At 37.4% G+C, this 22,553-nt stretch overlaps 1 protein-coding gene across 1 annotated transcript; it reads left to right on the plus strand.

Annotated features, from left to right (window-relative positions):
• The first annotated feature begins 32 nt into the window (after positions 1-32).
• On the plus strand, positions 33-22,456 carry BTBD10 (BTB domain containing 10). Its single transcript, XM_026087771.1, has 8 exons — positions 33-567; positions 13,547-13,740; positions 14,425-14,710; positions 16,758-16,860; positions 17,626-17,746; positions 18,674-18,871; positions 20,253-20,363; positions 21,086-22,456. Exons 1-8 carry the CDS (start codon positions 467-469, stop codon positions 21,394-21,396), a joined length of 1,425 nt encoding a protein of 474 aa, XP_025943556.1. The 5' UTR covers positions 33-466; the 3' UTR covers positions 21,397-22,456.
• The last annotated feature ends 97 nt before the right edge of the window (positions 22,457-22,553 follow it).

The following is a 22,553-nucleotide window of genomic DNA, read 5'->3' on the forward strand; positions in this document are numbered from 1 at the left end:
AAACTGCATTAGTCTTTCTTCTACAGTTTGTCTTTTTACTTAATTCTTTGAATTAAGTTTATATATTTAAAAGAAAATTATGATGTTTGTCTTGTGTTTTATAACTAGTGACTTTTCTGTTTGGACAGAACAATTGGTCTGTGGAGTTAATTATGGCAAAATTGAAATTGTTTGCCAACATGTATAGAACTGTATTTCTTATAACAACCTTTTTTTAGCGCAGGTATCAGCGAAATGGGTAGATTATTGTGGTGTAATTTAGAAGTTGTGCTTCAGAATATCCTAGTTTCTGTAATCTTTTTTTTTTTTTAAACAAACTAACCAACAACACCTTAAATTTTGCATCTGTCTTTTTTTTTTCTTTTTGAATGGCATGATTTAAAGGTCAACACTGCTCTCTTAATGTAGGTTGTGAGTGCTGCATGTGTGCTTTTCAGAGCAGTAGTGTGAGGAAGCTTGCAGTGGAATGGCAGGACGGCCTCATCCTTATGACAGTAACTCCAGTGATCCAGAGAATTGGGATCGGAAATTGCATAATAGACCTCGTAAACTTTATAAACATTCAAGGTAGGTGCTATGTACAATCTATTGCATCTCAAAACTACAGTAAAATCCATTCTAAAGACTACTGTATCTGGTTGTGGCAAGTCCTGTCATAAATCTTATAGTTCTTGTTAAAAGGAATACTAGTTAATTGGTTTTAAAGATATTTTCTAACCTTACTTATTAGCCTTCCTAATCTGTGCTTACATTTGTTTTACAGTGGGTGGGTGGGTTTTTTGTAAATGCCTTTTGTGTATATCAAGGTACCAGTTGAGTCTCTGAATATTTTTGGAGTGGTTACCAGGAATTACTTCCTGTTAATCATTTTCTAGTCACTTGGCCTTCTCTGTTAGATAGTATACTTAAAATATATGCAACTTGTTCCTTGCATGCAAGTTTCACTCTCTAGGGCACTTTCTTTCTAAAGCTGCATGTCAGATATTGCTTTCCCCTTGCTTCCCCCACTGTGAGAATGTTTTCTAAATGCTTGATTTGAAGACATTAAGAAATTAACTAGGGTGTTTTCAGCAAACATTATTAAAAATATGATCTAAGCAAAGCAGTTGGTTACCTAGCAAATGTATGTGAGGAAGCATGTTGCTGAAAGTATGCATAAGCATCAAAGTAAGTATGTATTTTTCAAGTACTGTGGTCCTTTATAAAGGCTAAGTATAACTAAAAATATTCCTGTTAGCCAGCTAAAATTTTTACTGATTTATGTTTTCTCATCTGTAAGATGATAGAAGGAGAACCAAGCAGCACATTCAACAACAGTTTCTAAATTCAGATGTTTTTATTGTGTAGATTCGGCTAAACTGGACTCAAGTATTGCCCAAAGCTTTCTATGGATGATTAATGTTGTGGGTTTTTTCCTGTCATTAAAACTTGAATCATTGTGAGACATCTAAGAGGGCATGAAAAAAGAATGTGCTGAGAATCAAAAGGCTTGCAGGGACATCCGTGTAATTATAGGCTTATTTGTGATGTTACCTTCACAGTGAATAAGTGGTATGGTTAACATAGACTTGATGAGGGAGCTGCTACTGCTAATCAGCATAGTCTTATGGAATATAACTTTGTACAGTCAATCTTGATATTAAGATGACAGTGTCTTCTAAGTGGTCTTCTTTAGGGTCTTTGTAGTGCAGTATCAGTAAATGAACAAGATAGAAGTAATAGGACAGAGTATGCGAGCTAAGGACTGTTCACTGTCAGGGATCAAAGTGTAATTGTAAATGGGCGATTCATTGCTGAGTCTCGTTCAAGCAGTTTGTCCCTGATCCTGTGCCACCTCCCATGATTGGTGATCTGGAGGAAAATCTAGAGCTGATATTGATGTTGATGACTCCTCATGGAGTGTTAAATAATAAAAAGGACTCAATAACGTGTGATCTGAGTAGCTTATAAACTGGGTGCAAGCAATCGTGCATTTTTAATGTGACTAAACATGAAGTTATATATTTTGGAACAAAGAATGTAGGCTGTTCTTGTAGACTGCATAAACTCTATCGGTGGTAGTGTTGGCACTGTAAAGAACTCAGTGGGTAGTCAGTTGAACATGAGCGCACAGTAAAACATATGATCAAAAGGGCTAATGCAGCTATTGGATGCATGGTGAAATTATTGGAAGCCTGGTATCAGTGGTTCAGGGAAGAATTTTGATTTGAAAGGATTCTGAAAATATGTGAGTTCTTAAATACCTTGTGAGGCATGAAAAATTTAAAGGTTAAGTGATGACTTGATCAGTCTGTAAAGATCTATGCGGGAAACGGCAATATGATGATCTTTAGTCAGCAGGCAAATTTGTGACAAAATATAATAGCTGGAAGCTGAAACTAAATAAATCTCATCTAGAAAATCAGTACACATGGCTTACCATGTGAGGTTTGTGTTGCATTATCTATTTTGGGGAAATATTTAAATAAAAAGCTGTGTGGCTTTCTGAAAGACTATTTGATTCGGATAGGAGTTAAGTTCAGAAAGTCTGTAGCCTGTGCCTTTCAGAAAGACAGGCTGTGGTTGATCGCTTCAGAAGACATGAATTAATGGTTCACACATGACAACATATGAAATATATGCCTTTGGAATAAGGCATGTATAAGCTAAATTAGATGAATTTCTAGCAAAACGCAATCCATGTTTCCAAAATAATGCATTTTATGGAGGAATAGTACTCAAACTAACATCTGGTGTGGGGGGTTTTTTTTGTTTGTTTGTTTTTGTTTTGTTTCAGATAATGTAGACACATTTTTGGAAAGCTTTGTGAATGAGAATCCAGCTAATAATTTGAGGTCATAATAGAGTAATGAATAGATTAAGGAAAAATGTTTTGTAATCTTGTTCCTTTAAGATACTTCATTACTTCAAAGAATAAAATTATTGGAAAATAGTGCACTTTATTCAAAAGTCTAAACTAAATAATTTGGTTTTGGGTGGCTGAATATAGGCATATTAATATTGCTTCTGACTTAATTGACACTTTTTCTCAAGAGAAATGAAAATCTGTGTGAAAACTGCAGGGTTAGAAAAATGCTTTGGGGGGCCTAAATTTTAAGGGTAGAACTTGAACAGAACTGCTTTCTCTTAAGGTTTGAGCATTGCAGTCTTATTTGTCCTGCACTTTCAAAATATGCCCTATTATTATAAGAGAAAATAGGTTTGCAAAATATAATAGTGAAATCAGTACTTTATAATTCATCTCAACAAGGGAGTAAAATTTAAGACTGATGGTTAGTCTGTCACTTCTTGATGCTCTGGAGTGCTTAATCCACCAGCCTTAACATTCTTAATATAGTTTTTTTAACTTGCTAGGCTCATAGAAAGCATAATCTAGGACTGTGAGCCATCCAGCTGTGTGCAAGGTTTATGTGGCAGCAAGGACAGCTATAGAATCCTGTTCCCTTCAATGTGCTACTGTGCTAAGGACTTGTGGCAAAACCATCTAAGGTATTTGTATTAAACAGTTATACAGGTTATCTTTCTAGTTTTGAGGATATCAGCCCCAATTTTCGAAACCTCTGGCAAGTTGTGCTATTGTTTTCTCACCTCTTTTTTCTTCAGTGTTCTGAGATGGGCAATGTAACAGAGCTCTGAATAAACAGAAGGGAGAGATGCAGAAAATGAGGACTAAAAACGTAATCCAGATGATCCCCACTATGAATCTAAAGAGCCTGATGGGATGAAATTGTTTAATCTTAAAGCTGGCTGTAACTAATGATACAAACAGTCCTGTTTGTCAAAGCTATTATGGAAGTCATTGAGATGCTTTTTATTTAAGTATCTGATTAAGACAGAAGACAACTTTTGGGAATCAAATGTTGACTACAGGGTGACTAAGGTTCAAAGAAATAGTTTCTGAATTAACGTTTGCTTTAGTAAGTATTGCTGTTATGTATTTCCTATTTAATTTTTCATTGCTTATTAGCTTCCCACGTGTAGCTTCTCTATAGTGCTGTAGTTTTTGTTTGTTGTTGTTGGAAGACTTTCATTCTAATTTTGTTGCACTAAGTGCTTTCTCTGAAGTTGTGGTGAAGAATTTTTTGGCTTAAACTTGCCTCTTATAATTTGTTCTGGATTTCTCCATGCCTGTTCTAGAGTCTCATTTGATAGTTCCTTGTTTGTTCATTCTGTTTAGCCGATGTTAGATTCAAAATCCTTTCTGCCCTACTGCATTAATGAACAAAATGCATCTGTGCCTTGATTCTGTTTTCATGACTTTTGAGTCTTTGAAAATCTTGAACCTTTTTGAAAAGTTTCCCACAGATGACAAGTTATTGTGCAGATGCTGAAGATTAAGATTTTTTCTAATATTGTGTGCTGGGAGGATGCATTTATGGGTCATGAATTGAAGTTCTGCTTGCCTCAGTGTTTTTAAGCACATGAAGCATCCCTGCAAGACTCCCTTCCTTATCCCTATAATGATAGCAGAACGTATAACCTGTCTTCCAGTGCAGGAAGAATTTTTTTTCTCCTCTTGTAAATTGGGTTTCTGCAATTGAACATTTTATAGAGTGGGACAGGCCTGCACAGTACGTGACACTAAAGCAATTAGGCCTGTTATCACCAGTCATAGCTCGTGAAAAAGCTGCCATGCATCTTCTACTTTATGGTAACTGCAAACATACCTGCTCTTAATTGCAACCTGGTACTGATAAATCAAGATCTCTTTATTTAGCTTTTTATTTGCACCATCATATAAAAACCTTGGGAGAAGCTGAGATGGACTGGGAGGAAGTGTTCTTGGAATCTAGAAAAATGGGTTGCAATCAAGGTCGTGATTTTCAGAAATTTGTCTACTAGTCTCTTGTAAGGTACCTAAGGTAGAGTGGTCTTAAACAGTGGTGTTTTTAAGTGTGTGGGTTTTCTGCTTTTTGTTTGTTTGTTTGTTTGTTTTTTCCATCTGAGAAGGCAGCTTGCAAACATTGCTGAAAAGGAAAACTTGGTGGCCTTCTGTGCAGAAGGTCTGACTAAATTCTCTTGAACTTCTCCAGCACACAAATGATGCTCTCTAAATACCTTCAGATGTTAATTTTAGTGGACTTCAAAGTCATGCAGAGCTTCATCAGACCCTGTCTTTTAATTAAGTCACTAAGCACTAAAGAAATGAAACTCATGCTCAGATACATCCCTAGAACTTTTAAGGACAGCTGTCCTCTGCAATTGTTGTCTGATCCTTTCTGCTCTGAGAGCAGAAACTAATGGCTAGATTCAGGTTCAGTAAGTGTTTGGGCTTGATTCTTTTGAATTTGAACTTCTGAAGCTGATTTTTTTAATAGGTGGAGGGACTTCCCAAGAAGAAATTTTTTCTGCCTCTTTGAAACTTTGATTTTTGTGTAATGGCTCTCTTTGAAAATGGAGGAGGAATTGCTGGTATATAAATAAAGGCAACCAGTATCCTTGTATGGAGATCATGTATTTGGGTAGTTTGACAGAAGAGGTGGGGTTTGAATGTAAATCTACCTAAAGATTAACTCTTTGCTCCTTGAAAAATACCTTTGGCAACTGAAGACTTGCAGGATTTTTTTTATTGTTTCCTTCCTGAAATGGAACAGAATTACTAAGAAATGTATTACAGCTGAGAGGACCTGCTGAAATGCAAAATTATGTGGTTAAGAATTTCAGAGCTTCAGAGCAGAATTTCACCAAAACTGCCATGCCGAGCTGAAGGAAAATCCTGTAGTACTCCCCAGTTTAAGCAGAGGGAAAGAATACTTTCTAAGGGCCTTTTTATTGGAGATTTTGCAGCCTAAGTAAAGCAGGGCTGCTGGACTGTGCCTTTACAAGATCTTGGCAGATGCATGTCCTAGCCTGACAGGTAGCTGTGTGGGAATTTGGAGCTAGGCTATCCAAGGCGCATACTTTCTACCTGAAATTGGAGCAAAGGAGAACAAAGCGTGCTAATTCTGCTATGGAGAAAAGACTCCGTATAGTGAATCAGTGCTGAAAGAACCTGGCTACAGTTGTACTTTTTCTTGCTGCTGTTTGACTCTTCTATTAATAAATAAATAAATAAATGTTTGAGGCAGACAGCTTTTTATCATACTTCTTGTAGGGTGGCTTCCATGGCTTATCTTGGAGCGAACAAAAGGCATATAAAGATTGTGATGGTTGTTCCGGTAGAATAGGGGGTGGGGTGTAGGGAGGGTTGTGTGAGCCCCCACAAAACCCTAAAACAGGAGGAAATTCACTGGCTCAGGTAACTGAAATTGTGTGAGCAGAAATTCTCCTTCAGTGTCTAAAGAACTGATTCCTCCGTCTGGAATGCTGGTGCTCTCCTGCCTTTCTAATCAGAAGTTTCTTTCTTTTCTTGATGACTTCTTTGTAACAGCAGGCCTTTTCTGAACAACCTCCCTTTATTCCTTCAACTTTCATATTTCCATTTTCACTCTACTGCTTCTCACATCTTGATTTTTATCTATTATGATACCTAACCTACTTTTCAACTATTCCTCCAATGCATTGAGACTCTTTTAACAGCCTACAGACATTTTAAAAAGAATCATTTTAAAAATGCTGTAGCATAATATTTATTTATCCTTCTCCAAAGGGGAAAAAGAACCTTAGAGGAGTTTATCCGGATAGAAACAGTAATCTGCTGTGTTGCTTTTACTCTATTTGTGCTCAGCAGACTTGACTTGTTATCAAGCATTTGATGACCTATGGATGTGAAGATGTGATGTATCAGGAGTTGGTGAACTACATTTAGGTTGTCACCAAGTGTAGTACATTTTACCTCTAAAGGTGTGCATGCTTTTGTCTAGCATAGGCTTGCTGGAAAAGGGATGTTTTTAGTCCAAAAATGGAGGCTGTGCTGTCTCATTCTCAAAAGGCTATTGCCGTACCCGCTTATGAACTTAGCGAAAGGTGAATTCATATTAAATATTGATTCTGGGAGACTTTACAGTAACAGATTAAATGTCCCCCGAAACTTGCATGGATTTGAATGTCTATAAAAGCAAATGAGATGTGTGACAAGGGACAGTTAGCAATACCCTTTTCAGATGCGGTGTTTGTGTGCAGAAATCCGACAAGCTGGCAGGACTAGAAATAGCTCCGCAGATGGTACTTGGCAGCGTAGCGAGCAGCTCTCCTCTCGCACGCTCCTCGCCCTGCCTGTCAGTCGCGGTACCCAATGGCTGCCTAGAGATGGGGGAATGGCAAGTATGAATTCAGCTCACAGGAGGCTGCGAGGTCAGACGTCAGGACTGCACTACGCATGGCTGAGTCAGTGACTGAGAGAAAATGAATTGAATTAATATCTAGAGGGGTTTGCGTCTTTGAACACTTAATGGACTGTATAGCTACAATCCTCTTATCCTTGAGGGGGAAGATGATAGAGGAAAAAGTAAGGCTGGCTGATGGTGCAGTGAACTACTGATGAGATGATGGAAATATCAAATATGCTGAACTTAAGTAATGCCAAAGGATGCTGATCTGGCTTCCAAAGCTGCCTTCTTGGAAGGAACAGAATTCCTTTGTGCTCTGATTTCAAAATTATTTCCATGCTTTTGTGTTTCTTCCCTGATAGATACAAGAGGAAGGTGCGTATCTGTTAACAGGAATAATCTGTGGACAGTATTTAGGAGAAGAATGAGTAAAAGGAGAAGTACTGTCCTTTGTGTATCCTGGTCAATTGAAATGTCCGCTGACAAAGAGCAGGCTTCAGGGGGAGGAAGAAGGGCATAAGCATTCTCATTGTGTTAAGTCATAGTAGCATGAGCGGAGTGGATTTTTTTTTTTTTTTTAAGCCTCACAGAAATGCTGCTGTAACTTAGTGTGTATCTTTAAGGTTCTATGTCCCTTTTATGCAAGTGCTGATTATGTGAATGCAAGTGTCCTAGGAAAGGACTGGATCTAAGTTTGTATGTTAAGAGAAGTTAGTTAATAAAAGTTTAGAAGGTAAGGGGGGAAAAATGAATGAAAGTCTGGGTTAATATTTCATTGCTGTGTCCCTTGCATTTAGCTACGGTTTTATGGTTTTTTTTTTTCCCTGACAATAAGTGTATTGGTTTACCACCATAATTCTGTGCAGATAAGAGGCAGTTTTGTAAAACAAGTATGTTAATTGGCAGTGTTAAGTAAGATGTACATGAACTTTATGTATTGGAATACATGACAATTGTTTTGGTGGCAGAATTAATACAGTTTAATGACTTCTTTTAATCATTAGTAATATATTCAAAGCAATATGTTGTTTTGTATAAAGACAAAGGGAAACCCTCAACAGATGACTCAAAAGCATCATTAAATTGCTTTTATGGTGTTTCTTCTTTAAAAAAAAAAAAAAACCCTCTTGCCTGACTGCAGAAATACAAAGCATACCAGTATGACAAGCCTGCCATTTTGATGGTACTCTTCCTCCTTTACTTTATAGTAAGCAGTTTTGCTTAAATAAAGCTTTGAGCTTATTTGGTTTTGCTTGTGTGACAGATGCTTTTAAAGAAAATGCCTCTTTTCTCTTTTTGCAAAAGCAGAGCTTCCTTTAGCAGCAGTTGAGGAAGAAAATAAATTCTGTCACTTACTGACCCTAAAGGTCTTGCATGGGTGCAGTGATAGTGTGCCAGTGTTCCTCTGGAGCCAGGAAAGAACAATATATTGAATTTATGGAGATTGTCTAAATACACCACTATTCATCTTTTTTCCTATAGGAAAAAAGAGGATAAAGCAAGACACTCTTCTCTCTTTATAAACTTTTGAGTGTTAGTTAGTCTACCTTTTTATTTATTTTATTTTATTTTTTGGTCCAGCTTTAGTGAATGAGAAAGTGAGAGTGTGGATTTAAAATGTTTTTTTGCTTTTATAGTTCTAAATTAAACACAATGTTAAGCGCCCAGGAGAAGAATTTTGCTTATATGCCGCTTTTGTGTCTCAGTCATTGCCTATACCTTCACCAGTGCAATTTATAGCTGTTAGTCATCAACTGGGAAATTAATTCAAAGCTCCAAATTGCAAATACTTCTTTTTAGAGTGAGTTAGTGATCGGAAACTATAATGACTTTTTTGGAGGCTTAAAGTAATGCGATGTGCTGAGAGCATCATTGATTGTTGTAGGCTGAAGTTACAGATTAATATAGTGCGACAGCCAGGTGCCGTGGAAGACCAGTGGCTTCCTGGCACTTTTAACTATCAGTAGTTTGCTGCTGTTTGAAAAAACACTGCTGTTTTATCTGGTCTGCGTAACGCTTTTGTAAGCCCTAGCACTTACTGACAGTTTCCCTGTTTTTGCAAGTAGGGCTGCTGTGCTTTTGTCGGGCACTTTGTCATCAGGGTAGGTGAGTTGCATTGACACAACTGCAGAACTCCCCGGGGGAGGCCAGTTTGGCTTATCCGCATCATTTTGGATCGTTTTGTAGTTAAGTCCCAATTTGGACAAAAGTTAAGCCTTGATGAACAAAATGCACTACAAAGTCTTTGCTAATAGCTTAAGAAATCATTAATTTAAACCTATGTTATAGGAGAGGGAGTGAATATTTTGGTCTAACCTATTAATGAGTGAAATTAAATGACTCATAATAAGGCTTAGATTAGTGGTGTAAAGCAAAGGGTTTCTGCATTTCCTTCACCCCCCCCCCCCAAAAAAAAAAAACTTTGTTAGGAGGAAAAAAAGATATTATTAACAAGTACCTCTATCAAAATTTTAAATTCATTAAGTAGTTCTGGTGTCTTCATTTTCTCTGAACACTTGCAACTTTTTCTGAAGCCTCTTTACAGTAAAATCCAAGTCATAGCTCTTCTTTCATATGTAATATTGGCCACAGGTGTAGGATTGAGGCTCCTTTTCAGACCAACTTATACAGTAGCCCAGTAACACAGTTTTCAGAGTCAAATATTGCAGGGTAATGCCAGTAAATGTTTCTATTGACCTGCTAGGTCCCACCTCTCTTTGTATTTTCTCTTTGTTCAGGTTTAAACCCTTTTCAGTTTTAGTTGTCTTGCTTATTGTAAAACAGAGTTGCATTTCAGTAGTGGTATTTCGTCTGAGTACATATGCTACAGAACAAATGGAACTTCAGATTTGGTCGGGTATATGTCCAACGGTTCAAAGAAATGCATTTACATTTTTTGTGCTTTGTGATTCAACAATGATGAGACTTAAGATTGACATTTTAAATGGCTGTAATTAAAATGAGGGAAGATTCGTGATTCAGATGGTGCTGTCTCAAGCCAGACTGCTTGAATTCTCAGATATCTTGCATTTTGTGTGTTGTTTTTCTGGCTAATAGGTAATGTGCCTATCTCGCAGCATTAACCTGTAGGAAGGTACAATGTAGAAGTAGAACAAATGAATGGTGTCTCCAGTTGCAATTTGAACAGCTCCTCTTTCAAATTATTTACTAATTTAGCTTCAGAAACAAATTGATTTTAATATTTAAAGTTCCTGTCCTCCTCCACCTGGAGGTCTCTGCCTCCTTAGCAGTGCTGCATGCTGAGCTACTAGTTCACGTGGCCCCGCTCCAAGGGGCTGGCTGCAGCTGGCCAGAGAAGGAAAGGTATTCTGCACGCGCCTATGCCCTCTTGTCCCCCACCTTGGTTGCTCCTTGTCCTTACTAAGGCAAAAGTAGCCCAGTTCCCATAGTGGGAAAAAGTAGCTGGAACATTAAGAGCTAAACACGCCTGGCATCTCTTCCGAAATGACTAAGGCTGATGCCAGCTGAGTCAGTGCAACTTCCTGTAGCACCTGTTTTTCTCTACTCCTATGAAGAGATTATTAACCAGGGCTCGCCCTCCTTCAGTGTGAACTCTGAATCACTGCTTAGAAGGTAATGTGGCTTTAGATAGTCTTCTGGTATCAAGAGTTGCATTTTAATTGGCTTCTTCTCCGTTAAAGGGTAATTCATGTCTGCTCTGCCAAAATATGTGATATGCTTGCAAATCCTTACAGAAGTTCCATTTCATTTTTTAGTACATTTTCTTTATTTAAAGAAACTAGAGTGCTTTGGTTATTGAGAAATAGGGAATCATAATTTTGATACTATGAAATAGGGCACCTGCAAAAACCATGGTTTCTCACTGCGTGGTTAAAAATATTACCTGGGGGTAGGATCAAAATGCTTCATTGACAGAGACCCGATCATGTGGTTTTATTAGGGTTTGCTGAGATAATTTGTCTCCAGACTGCTAGGTATGTGTTTGAGTACTCCTTTTTCCCCTCTCCTTGTGGGATGGTTATACCATGATGTGCAAATATAAAACAGTTAAGGGCAGATGAGATAGGATTTTTTTTTTTTTAAGTTTGTGACCTTTTTTTTTTTTCTTAAGTTTAGCTGTTAGTATCATCTCTCTGATTATACTGGATGATATGCAGATGATGACTATCATCTGTAAGCAGGGCTCAAACTTTGGTTGCAAGTTAAGTTTTAATCATAGGCTGCAAACCATCACTTCCTCTAGTTCGTGGGCACATTTCATACCTATTAACATGGTTATCTTCTGTATGCATCAGTATATATATGTAAGAAAAGGTCAAAGTTTTTTCTGAATTGTTGATGTTCATGAAAGGGATGTTGAGGATCTCAATCTGGCAAATTTTTGTGGGTTTCGTTTTCATAATACAGAACATATCTCTTTATAATAGAGAAGTAAAACAAGTAGAGAGACATGTTAGCCATGCTGAAGTGTTACATATCTTTATACATTCAAAATAGCATTGGATGTTTTGTGGAGTATACTATTGCCTTTTAATGAGACTGGTTTAATTCTTGGACTGTAAGTCTGAGCACTTCCAGCCATAGGCAAGGCTTCTTGCAGTTGTTTTACTTTATTCAATAGATCTCTGGCTGACTTCACATCTAGAAGATGCATGTCTTATTGCAGCATACTTTCAGCTTGGCAGGAAACAGTATTGCAGTAGATTCTCTCTGCACCAAAATTCTGCTTTATCAGTTGTGAGCCTCTTCCCTCACCCAGCTGGGGTGGGCAGAAACTTGCATCCCTTAGCTGAGAGGCATATTTCTTATCCTTTGCGTGCTAATATCCATTTTGTGCCAATTTTAGCACCAATGTAAACTGTATCATAAGGTCTATAATAGCCTGTTTTGTTCTGATTTAAACTCCTCCTCTTGTATCAGTCACTGATACCTGAAGCTGAAACAGTGAAGCTAAAACATGTCATACTAGATGTTCACTTCTTAGAATAGCCTTGATTTAAAAAAAATTTTTTTTTTTCTTCTGAGCAAAACAGAGGACATTCTGTGCAACTTGCTTGTACAGTTCATGCTCTTAAAATTTGCTGTGCTGTTCCTATCTAGGCCATTATTCTTACATCTTTGTGCTCTTGAATCATATAGTATTCCTAGCAGACATTTTTAAGGTCTCTTGGGTAAGTTGTTGGATTCACAAGCTGTAAGCAAGTGGGTCATTGTGGCCCTGTTTCTTGGTCACAAACAAGTGGGAAATAATGATCCTTCTGTACCTGTCAGATCTTGTAGGTGTCCACACTTCCGTCTCAGTAATCTAGTACTTGGGGTTTTAAAAATGTTCTTTAGTTAACCTTTTACCTTGTAAATGAGGAGTGTTGTCATGCCTGTGCTCAAAAGGCAAGTAGCAAAGGACCTGATGTGGGAATTCCATGGGGATTCAAGGAGACAAATGCGTCTATGCTGTCCTCAGATACCTATTTTGAACAGTATAAAGACATAAGTATTTTTGCTCAAATTCGTTACTATAGCTTTTGAAGTTGATATTTAATTTTTAGTTTCTGAAAGTGCTGGACCTTGAACTAAGATGTCTTGTTGGTAGGTTTAATAATTAATTGCAAAATAAAATCAGTATCTTAAATTAAGAAATATAACATGACTTAATCTAAAAATGTCTAAAACTGTTGCATTAAATTTTGCTGGTTTAGAACAAATGACCAGCTTGTTACTGACAGTGTTGTAGGTCATAGCTTTAATGGTATAGCTAATATGTTTGCTCTCTGGGTTGTGATCTCTTACTATTGGCTCTTCTAAGAGGAACTGGAAATTAAAAAAAGAATGCACAGATGCAGACTCGACTGGTGCATCTCGATGCATTAACTAGCTTAAGGCTGACCTTTTTAAAGGGCAAGTTGCAATAAAAGCCAAGTGAGTACTGGAAGCCTATACTCTGAGAAAACCTGTTTTGGAAAACCTTTATTGAAAAAAATGACCCCTATCCCTTAATTTCTGGGTTTGATTAGAACACTTAACATCACATTAAGAGTCAGGGTAAAATGCTCGGTTGTATTTGGCTTACTGGTTCTGGAAGGGATTTCTGTGAATTCAGGTTCATGGGCAGGCTGATTAAGCAATGTTTCTGTAGATCACTCAGAAATAAACAGGTATTTCTTGCTATCTAGCTATTTAATGTTCCAAATCATTGTTCATGTTTGTTAATATAAACATAAATAAAGTAAAGAAAATGGAGGTGGATAATGTTCATCTTCAAACCATGTATGTGGAGCATAAATTGTAAATGCCTTTAAAATTTAAATGTACAATGTTTATGAAACTTTGAAATGCTGAACACTTATTTCTCTTTTTAGTACCTCATCTCGTATTGCTAAAGGACTAGACTGTACAAAAATGAGCCTTCATGGTGCTAGTGGTGGACATGAGAGATCGAGGGACAGACGAAGATCAAGTGACAGATCTCGTGACTCATCCCATGAAAGAGCAGAATCTCAGCTCACTCCATGCATCAGGAATGTTACTTCACCAACAAGACAATATCACTCTGGTGTGTTCAGAGTCTATAGCCTTTCAGGATTAAAAACTTACTATTTTGTTAAAAGGATAAAGTAAAAAGCATTCTTTTTGTTGATGGTGCAGGATACAGACTTCTAATGTGCCCTCTGACCTGGGAGTAACCTTTTTTGCCAGGTCGTCATTTTTTTTTCCTTCAGTCCGTAGGCTGTACTCTCACGTGATGTTCTTATTTCATTCAAATCACAAGAGCAATTAAATTCTTCTGAGAACAGAATTGACTAAATACTTCCCCTTACTTGATAGCGTTTAGTTTATATAGAAATACAGATCTAGAAAAAAAGCTTTTTTTTTTTTTTTTTAAGCAAAAACTTGGGCAGTCGCTTTGACCTACAGCACTAAACACAGGATCTTTGATGCATAGCTCCTATATTATGCTGAGCCACTTTTTCAAAAATGGAATGCTAAGTTATTCTTGTAATGGCTTTGGGAAGACAAGGTGGCTTTGTCTAAGTAGTAGAAACTTTGGGATGTCCTATACAATTGTTAATTTTGTAGGGTTTTTTATTATTGTTATTAATAGAATATCTTTAATTGAGTTTGTCTGTAATTTATCAAGTTGCCACGTCTTGTTTCTGGAAAGAAATAAGTTGCGCAGAACTCATGTAAATCTTAATTTTGTTTCACATTTTTCTCCCTTCACCTCCTCCCCTACAAGATCGAGAAAAAGATCACAGTTCATCTCGACCAAGCAGCCCTCGTCCTCAGAAGACTTCCCCGAATGGTTCCGCTGTCAGCATGGGGAACAGCAGCAGAAACAGTAGCCAGTCAAGTTCAGATGGGAGCTGCAAGGCTGGTGGGGAAATGGTATTTGTGTATGAAAATGGAAAAGAGGGAGCTCGGAATGTGAGAACATCTGAACGAGTAACACTCATAGTGGACAACACTAGATTTGTTGTAGATCCTTCTATCTTTACTGCACAGCCTAATACAATGTTGGGCAGGTTTGTATCTTTTTTTTTAATCTCTGACTGTAGAAGAGAGTCATAAACACTTCATTTAAGAACTGTATTTAAATAGCTGTTGAACTTATCTTACTACAGCTGATCTGTTAATGTTTAATATTATCACTTTATAAAGGTCTTTAAAGTAAAAATCAGATACAAGTTCTTCTCTGTATTTGGCAGAGATGCCAGTAGATATCTATTACCTAGAGGCAAAAGAGTTCCTAAATAAATGAACATTTCGTGACATATTCGTTTCCTTCTATCTTTTTGAGCATTGCTTCTGTATTCAGTCTTCCCCATGCTATCTCCTGTTTTTAAAGCTAGCTGCTTTGTAAAATGGAGTAGTGAGTATAGCTAGTCTCTTTCAAACTAGCAAGGAGGAGAACCTTGAAGGAACTTTTTATTTTTGCATAATGGGCCTACCCTAACAACATTCAAGCTCAGCAAATTTGTCTTCTGAAATGCCTTTTGAACAAGGGAATGTCAAATGGATATTGTTGATACAGTGTTGTGGTCAGTGTCTCTCAGCGAAGAGACCTAGCATTTAAAATTGAATGAAAGTCCACAGATGTGCATGTAATACTTTATATAGAAACTATAAAGAGCAATATATTTAACAGGTTTACCTGGTAGGAAAAGATTTTATATTTTTCTTGCTTGCTTACAAACTTGCAGAAGAACAAAACAAAATGGAAATAAAGAGAAGTAATCATTAATACAATTAAATTCTTTATATAAGGAACTTGTAGACGTGTGTGCATATATTATACATATACAAGTAAATATCCAGTATAACAGATGCTGTATCAGTGTGAAGCTATGTGGTGAAATAGTCTCCTTTTTCATGTTCACCCTCAGAGTAAGTGGTGCTGGGTAACGCACTAGATTTCTTTGTGTTGCTGAGTTATTCTGCCCTTGGGGATTGGTCCAAAGAACAACTTTATTTTATCTTCTGCTAATCCAAAAGTAGGTTAATAAAAATATGGAAATATTGCTCTAAAGTGCAAGTTATTTATAAACCCACTCTTCCCCAGTGCCAGTTCACAGGACACTGAGCAAGAACTGCTTAACTAGCATGTACTAGGAGGTAAAAGTAGCTCTAGTAGGAATGTATTGTTTGCCTTAAGCCTGTACCCTATTAGACTGCCACTTTCATAAATATTATATTCTTTCTTGGCTTAAAGTGGACAGAAAACTCGTCAAATCAGCAAGTGGAAAAAGTGAATTTGTTCTCCACTGTAAATGTGCACAGTACTCTGGCTGTATCTTTTTTTGGGTGGTGTGTATGAAAGCAAAGTTTTGCCACTGGGCAGGTTTGTGAAATAAAACATAAAGAGTAGATGGCAATATTTTGTAAGCATAGGGTGTAGTTGAGATACGTTTCGAAGCTGTTCTTTTTTTTTCCTGGCAGTCTAACGGGATATTGTAGATACGATTTGAGACATGAAGAAAAGTTTAAGTTAAATCTGTTGTCTCCTTAGCCTAAATTTCCATGTGTCCTAACTGGAAAAAATAGGCTGCACATGCTGTGCTTATTTATGAGCATCTTCTATCAGAATGATATTTTAACTTTGAAATTAACTAAATTTTTTAAACTAAATTAAGTTTAGATGAGTTGTATCTATTTGAACACTTAAGCTGTGTTTCTCAAATTACCTCAAGTGTTTTTTAAATAATCAGAATTTCACAGAAGAAATTGTTTTTGTGCTGCATCCACCACACGAGTGCCAAAGGAAGTGTCTTCTGGGCTCCCGCCCAACTTCAGCACTGGCAGGAAATGGCCTGGTCTAACTCTTGTTCTGATCAAATAATATTGGTAGGTGAAGGCTGAAGAATAAAACTAGTCTTTCCTCAGTTACATTACCTTGCTTCCTATTTCCTAGTGGTGTTGCTAAACATTAACTGAACACTGTGCATACGTACGAGATGGGATAGACTTTCCTTTCCTCTACCATTTCAGAACAAATTCTGACATTTTACTTCTCAGCTTTACAAAAAAATCATAATAAGGAATTCTAACTAAATTACTTATTTTCTTGGATAGGATGTTTGGATCAGGCAGAGAACATAACTTTACGCGTCCTAATGAAAAAGGAGAGTATGAAGTTGCTGAAGGAATTGGGTCCACTGTGTTTCGTGCTATTCTGGTGAGTTTTTATGGAGGAAAAAAGGTAGGGGGAAGTACTATTAGACCAAATACTATAGGTATTAAAAAATATGTAACTTCTTGCTTTAGCCTTACTTACATATCTGGACTTTGTGGATGGAATAAATACTGTTCTTTTGTACTGTTCTTTGAAGGAAGAAAAAAAAAAACAACTTAGTATGAAAACACTCCTAGGTTTGTGGGTTTTTTTTTAAGATGCGCATATGTTAGCCATAGAGACAGAACAGATGAAAATTTTGCTTCCCTGAAATCTGTTCACCTTCTCCTGTACATCTGCACACCCGCCTAGTTCAGATGTGTTYGTCCTCTCTTGTACTGAAATTAGGTGAAGTACAGTACTTTAACTTACAGCAGGGAACAGGAGAAAAGCGAATTTCAGTCTGAGAAGAACATGGCCCCTTATACATTTCATATTTGCACAAAGAAGTAGAGCTGCTCTACTTTGTCGACAGAACCAGAATAACAAAAGCTGGGTGATGTATAGATAAAAGATAGTATACATGCACAAAAATGATCAATACTAATAGCTGTCATTTAAATAGCAATTTTAACCAGAACTCACTGCTCTGAAAGCAGCTACTTCAGAAACTTGTTTGAGAACAATAATATTCAAAAAGTTTAACACATACTTTGCTCTCTTAGGTTTTAGGGGAGCTGATTGTGGAGAGAGTCTTATAAACAATTAAATGTTTGTCAGTGAATATTTTAGAGTGCATTGTGCTTCTTGTTTACGGCATTACTGTAGGATTACTACAAGACTGGAGTGATACGCTGTCCTGATGGGATATCTATTCCTGAACTGAGAGAAGCATGTGACTATCTCTGTATCTCCTTTGAGTATAGTACTATTAAATGCAGAGATCTCAGTAAGTATGGAATTTCTTAAAGTATGTGAAAGATAGTATTTGAGATAATGAAATGAAACAGCAGGAGCATGCATTTCCCTGCTGTACTCAGCTCTGAAGAATACTTAAAATCTATTGATGTATTTGCAGTACAGATACCACGAACATTAAGTGGTATTTTTGCAGAAGAGGGGGAGGATAATTTATTCTACTCACTTAAGAGAAATAAGCTATGTTGCTAGCAAAAGCAGTACAGCTGTGCTGGTGYGTCACTTCCAAGTGTGTAGCATCTCTCCAACTCTTTCCTTCCCTGAACGCAGCCAAAGCTTTTGCCAGAGTTTTAAAATGACCTGGCCTATGTCTCGGATCCTGTTGTCTCCTGACTTTTGTGCAGTTCAGTGCGGTGCCTGCCTAGCAAGCCAATCTGTGCGAGTCCAGCTGTGAGCTTGGTGCAGGGGCCAGTGTGTGCCTCTACCAGCCGGGCTGTGATGTGCTGTTGCCTCGTAGTGTGTCGCCTGCTGAGTCACGCTGTCTGTTCGCTTTGTCCTTAGCAGAAGGTTTTAGCAGCTGATACTGTGAAGGTTTTGAGAGGCTTTGTTTTTAAGCTGCTGCTTTCTTTTAGGAAGCTTGAGAGGAGTCTGGCACACAATTACCAAATGTTTAGCAGTGGTAAAACATTCAGGAGATCTACTCAGTGTTGCTGAAGTCACTACACTGTCTACCCAACAGAATGTTAGTATCTGCAGGACAGTCCTATCAGTTTGAACTGCTGATGTGGTTCTGGTAAACATCTGAAAAAGTTCTGGTCTTATGCAAACTAATAAGCTAAAAATATATTTACAGCTGTCTGCTGTAAATAATACAAAATAAAGAGAACTGCTGTGTTTCTTTTGCTTTCATTTCTTTACCAGATTTCAAATATGCCTATGCTTCTAAACTTTATTTCAGGTGCTCTCATGCATGAATTGTCAAATGATGGTGCTCGCAAACAGTTTGAGTTCTACCTAGAAGAAATGATTCTCCCATTGATGGTAGCCAGTGCTCAAAGTGGTGAAAGAGAATGCCATATTGTTGTGCTGACAGATGATGATGTGGTTGACTGGGATGAAGAGTATCCTCCACAAATGGGAGAGGAATATTCACAAAGTAAGCTTATTTTCATGGTTTTCACTGAGCCACACTATGGCAAAGGTAGTAGTAAACATGCTGCTTTAACTTATTCATGAGCACTGTTAGTGAAGTCTTTACAACATCCCTAATACTTCACAAAAACTTAGTTTTGGTAGTTTGCTTAATCTTTTGCTTCATTTAAGCATCTGTTGCATGTTACATTCAAATCTTAGGTTGAAAAGAGGAACTAATCTTTATTTTTAAGGCATTGTTAGTCAATGGAGGGGAGAGGAAGGAAATACTGTCTGAAAGAGCTTGACAAGAAAAGTTGGATAGGAGTCCTGTTTACTGCGGGAGAGCAACCAGAGCTTTGAAACAGAACATGAGTGTCTGCTAATATTTTGGAAGTGTAATAGCTTGGTCTATAGATGAGTTAAAGTACCTGTTAATGGAGTGCCCTTCCCTGCACATGTGTTATCCTTGTAGCTGGAAACGTCTCTCCAATGTGAAAACTTGAATTTCAGGATTTTGAGGGGGGAGGTGGGAGCTTGAGATGCTCTTTGTACTCCAGTAGCATAAAATCCTCTTAAAAGTTTCCCGGGGGAGGTGGGGCAGGGGTTCTGCTAGATTTTTGAAGGATTCTAACCTACAGTTATACAGCTGTCCCTCTGAGCGGAGAGATGTAAATACAGATCAAATGTGGCTGTTCTAACATGGTGTAACACAGCTGGCTCAGGTTTCTCAGACCTTCATGTCTCAAATGTGAATTAAAAATTCCTCATACCCTAAGTAATTAGCCAGGCACATACTTGCCTTTTTAAGTTTAATACTTTTCTTACAAGATTAATGGCCCCAATCCCTTCCTTTCAGGTGCTATCTCAACTAAATTTCATAGGATTCCCTCTTGCTCTGCTTCATGTGTCTGGGTTTTCTGAAACTGATTTGTCCAGGAACTCAGATCTCTCTTAAGCAGTGCTAGGCAGAACGGGGAGGTTTCTGAGTGTCTGCAGAAATTCAGTCGGGGGAGTTGAGGGGTGTGTGTGTGTGTGTGTGTGTGTGTGTGTGTGGAGCTGAGGTGGGGAGTATTTCATGTGGTTTGCTCTGTGAATTGTCCTGTTACATTCTAAACTGTTCAAAAATCTAAGTGTACAAAAAAGATGAGACTGATTTAAAAAAAAAAAACACCTGTACAGCCGACCAGCTTCACAGTGCCTTCAGCCATTTCTCTCCGATTTCTGTCTTGGATATTCTGAGAGGTTCTTAAGTCTGTCTTTGTCTCTCTTCCTCTCCCCCTCTTTCTGAAATAAAAATACTTGATTAAAGCAAAACAGTAGAAACAAGATTATGAAATCTTTTTGTTGTAAGACTAGAAGTTTAATCTTTGAATACAATTTTTCTCATTAAAATGTATTTTTAGTTATTTACAGCACAAAGTTGTATAGATTCTTCAAATACATTGAAAATCGAGATGTGGCCAAATCGGTTCTGAAGGAAAGGGGGCTCAAGAAGATCCGATTGGGCATTGAAGGTAAGAAAAACTTTGCTTACAAACTGACTCTTTGGGAAAGAGCTCCGCTGCACTTCACTACTTTATGATCATCTTCACAGTTGAAGAAATCGGGGCTGATACTGTGTATCATAGTGAGGCTAGATGATACAATGGCGAGAGGGGGGAATGGTACCCAATAAGCAACTGGTCCTGCTAGAAAACCTGTTTACAGGCTCATGGCTGGTCTACAAAATTTATCTAGCTGCTTAGACTGTTTGTAGAGTAAGTTAGGCTGGGAGGAAGGAGAGATGGAAGAGAGCACTAGGATCTTCCTTGGAAACTTAAATCACAGATCAGAGCAATGCTGCTCTCTACTTCTGAGGTCTCACGTCCTGCCTTCCAGATCATAGTGTTATAAAAAGATTGATGCTTTGGTTTAAGGAAGAAGCAACTAGCTTTGCCTGTAAAGTTTGGAAGAGGCTTCTCACTAAAATATATGCTAAAAGCATAGTTATTATCTGTAGCATGTAACCTCTTTCTTAACAATTCTGTTGGTAGTTAAAACTTTTGACTGTGCATTTTCCTACCTTAGCTAACATTAAGTAGAACACAATGGTGTCTGTTACCATTCAGGATGCTGATGGTGACAATTACTAATCGTCACTATGCCTTCATACATTGTCTTTTTGTTTAAAAAAAAAAAAGCCTGAACTAATCAGTACAGGAAATGTTACCTTTTGCTATTATCTGCTGTTTCTTAGGTTACCCTACATACAAAGAGAAAGTGAAAAAGCGACCGGGTGGAAGGCCTGAGGTGATTTACAACTACGTCCAAAGACCATTTATTCGGATGTCATGGGAGAAGGAGGAAGGAAAGAGTCGGCATGTTGACTTTCAGTGTGTGAAAAGCAAATCTATTACAAATTTGGCAGCAGCGGCAGCAGATATACCCCAGGACCAGCTTGTGGTAATGCATCCTACCCCCCAAGTAGATGAGCTGGATATTCTGCCTATTCATCCTCCACCTAATAACAGTGAGATGGATACTGAGGGACAGAACCCAGCACTCTGATGTAGACTCATATTAAAACAAAAGCATGCTACTTTAAAGTGACTCTGTACTCAACTCATACTACACTGCAATTCCAGTTTTCTCCATTGTGTAACAGTGTTTAGGATATTGCAGTATGGACCTTTTAAAAGACCAAAGGGAGTATCTGATTGTTTTCTAAAGAGTACAGATGATAACATCCTGCGGTTACAGTTACATACATGTATTTGTTTACCAGTAGGTTTGTGACATTGGTTATTTGTATGCTGGACTGTCCTCACTCTAAGCCCATCAAAAACAATGGGATGTTGGTGGCTAGTGTACATTCAGTATTGTTACACATGGGCTAGAATGCAGAATTGGAACTGATAGTAGCACTTTATAAATGGTTGATAAATGGAATTTCAAGCCATTTTTTATAAATGTGTTGCACAATACTAACAAAGTGCTTCTATCAAAAGTGTTAACTGTAAATAGTTTTGCTCTGACTAGATTGACCCTTTTAAAGTTATTGTATATGGTTGAGCACAAAAATACTACTACTGGGTTTTTGGATTGAGGACATGATTCAATTACCCATTTAACATCTTGTTAAACTCAGAGTTCTTCGGTGAATTTTTTTCACTTGTTTGCAGCGTGAGCCATGTTCAAAAGTTGTGAACAACTGATAGGGGCTTTATCTTAAATTTTGCCTTACCTTAATCCGTTCACAAATATTTATTTACTAAATTTTTCATAAGTGTCATGAAATAGGAAAATGGAAAAGGTTCATTCTTCATTTATTAATGATTGTAAACAAGTTTTTCATTCAAATAAAATTTCCATTATTTTAATTGGTTTGAATTATTGTGAATAAGATTAAGTATACAGATGAATTTTAAAAGTAGCTGCTTTTCTTTCCTTATGGTGATTGGAGAACACTTATATTGTTACTTAATATTTTGGGTGGAAAAACAAGTATTGCTTAATATTAAAGAGAAATCAGTGGCACTACCAGACTACCTTAACTAGCCTTTCTCTTGCAAGTTTGGTTTTTTTTTTGTAGTTTAAGCTCAGAAACCAAGCAAGTAGTAGCTTCTCTAGAAATACATTGTAATGACAAAATACTGCAAGTGTATGTGAGGCATTGTTTTCTGCCCTTTTCCCCCCAAAGAAAGAAAAATGATAAATAGGCAACT

The sequence above is a fragment of the Apteryx rowi genome, unplaced genomic scaffold (assembly GCF_003343035.1).
Source record: "Apteryx rowi isolate R43461 unplaced genomic scaffold, aptRow1 scaffold_73, whole genome shotgun sequence".
Classification (NCBI taxonomy): Eukaryota; Metazoa; Chordata; class Aves; order Apterygiformes; family Apterygidae; genus Apteryx; species Apteryx rowi.

What these genes read in the sequence shown, in the direction of transcription:
- BTBD10 (XM_026087771.1), top strand. Translation starts at nt 467, where the DNA reads ATGGCAGGACGGCCTCATCCTTATGACAGTAACTCCAGTGATCCAGAG. An exon ending in AAACTTTATAAACATTCAAG is followed by an intron (nt 568 to 13,546) that starts GTAGGTGCTATG and finishes TTCTCTTTTTAG; the next exon opens with TACCTCATCTCGTATTGCTA. An exon ending in TATTAAATGCAGAGATCTCA is followed by an intron (nt 17,747 to 18,673) that starts GTAAGTATGGAA and finishes ACTTTATTTCAG; the next exon opens with GTGCTCTCATGCATGAATTG.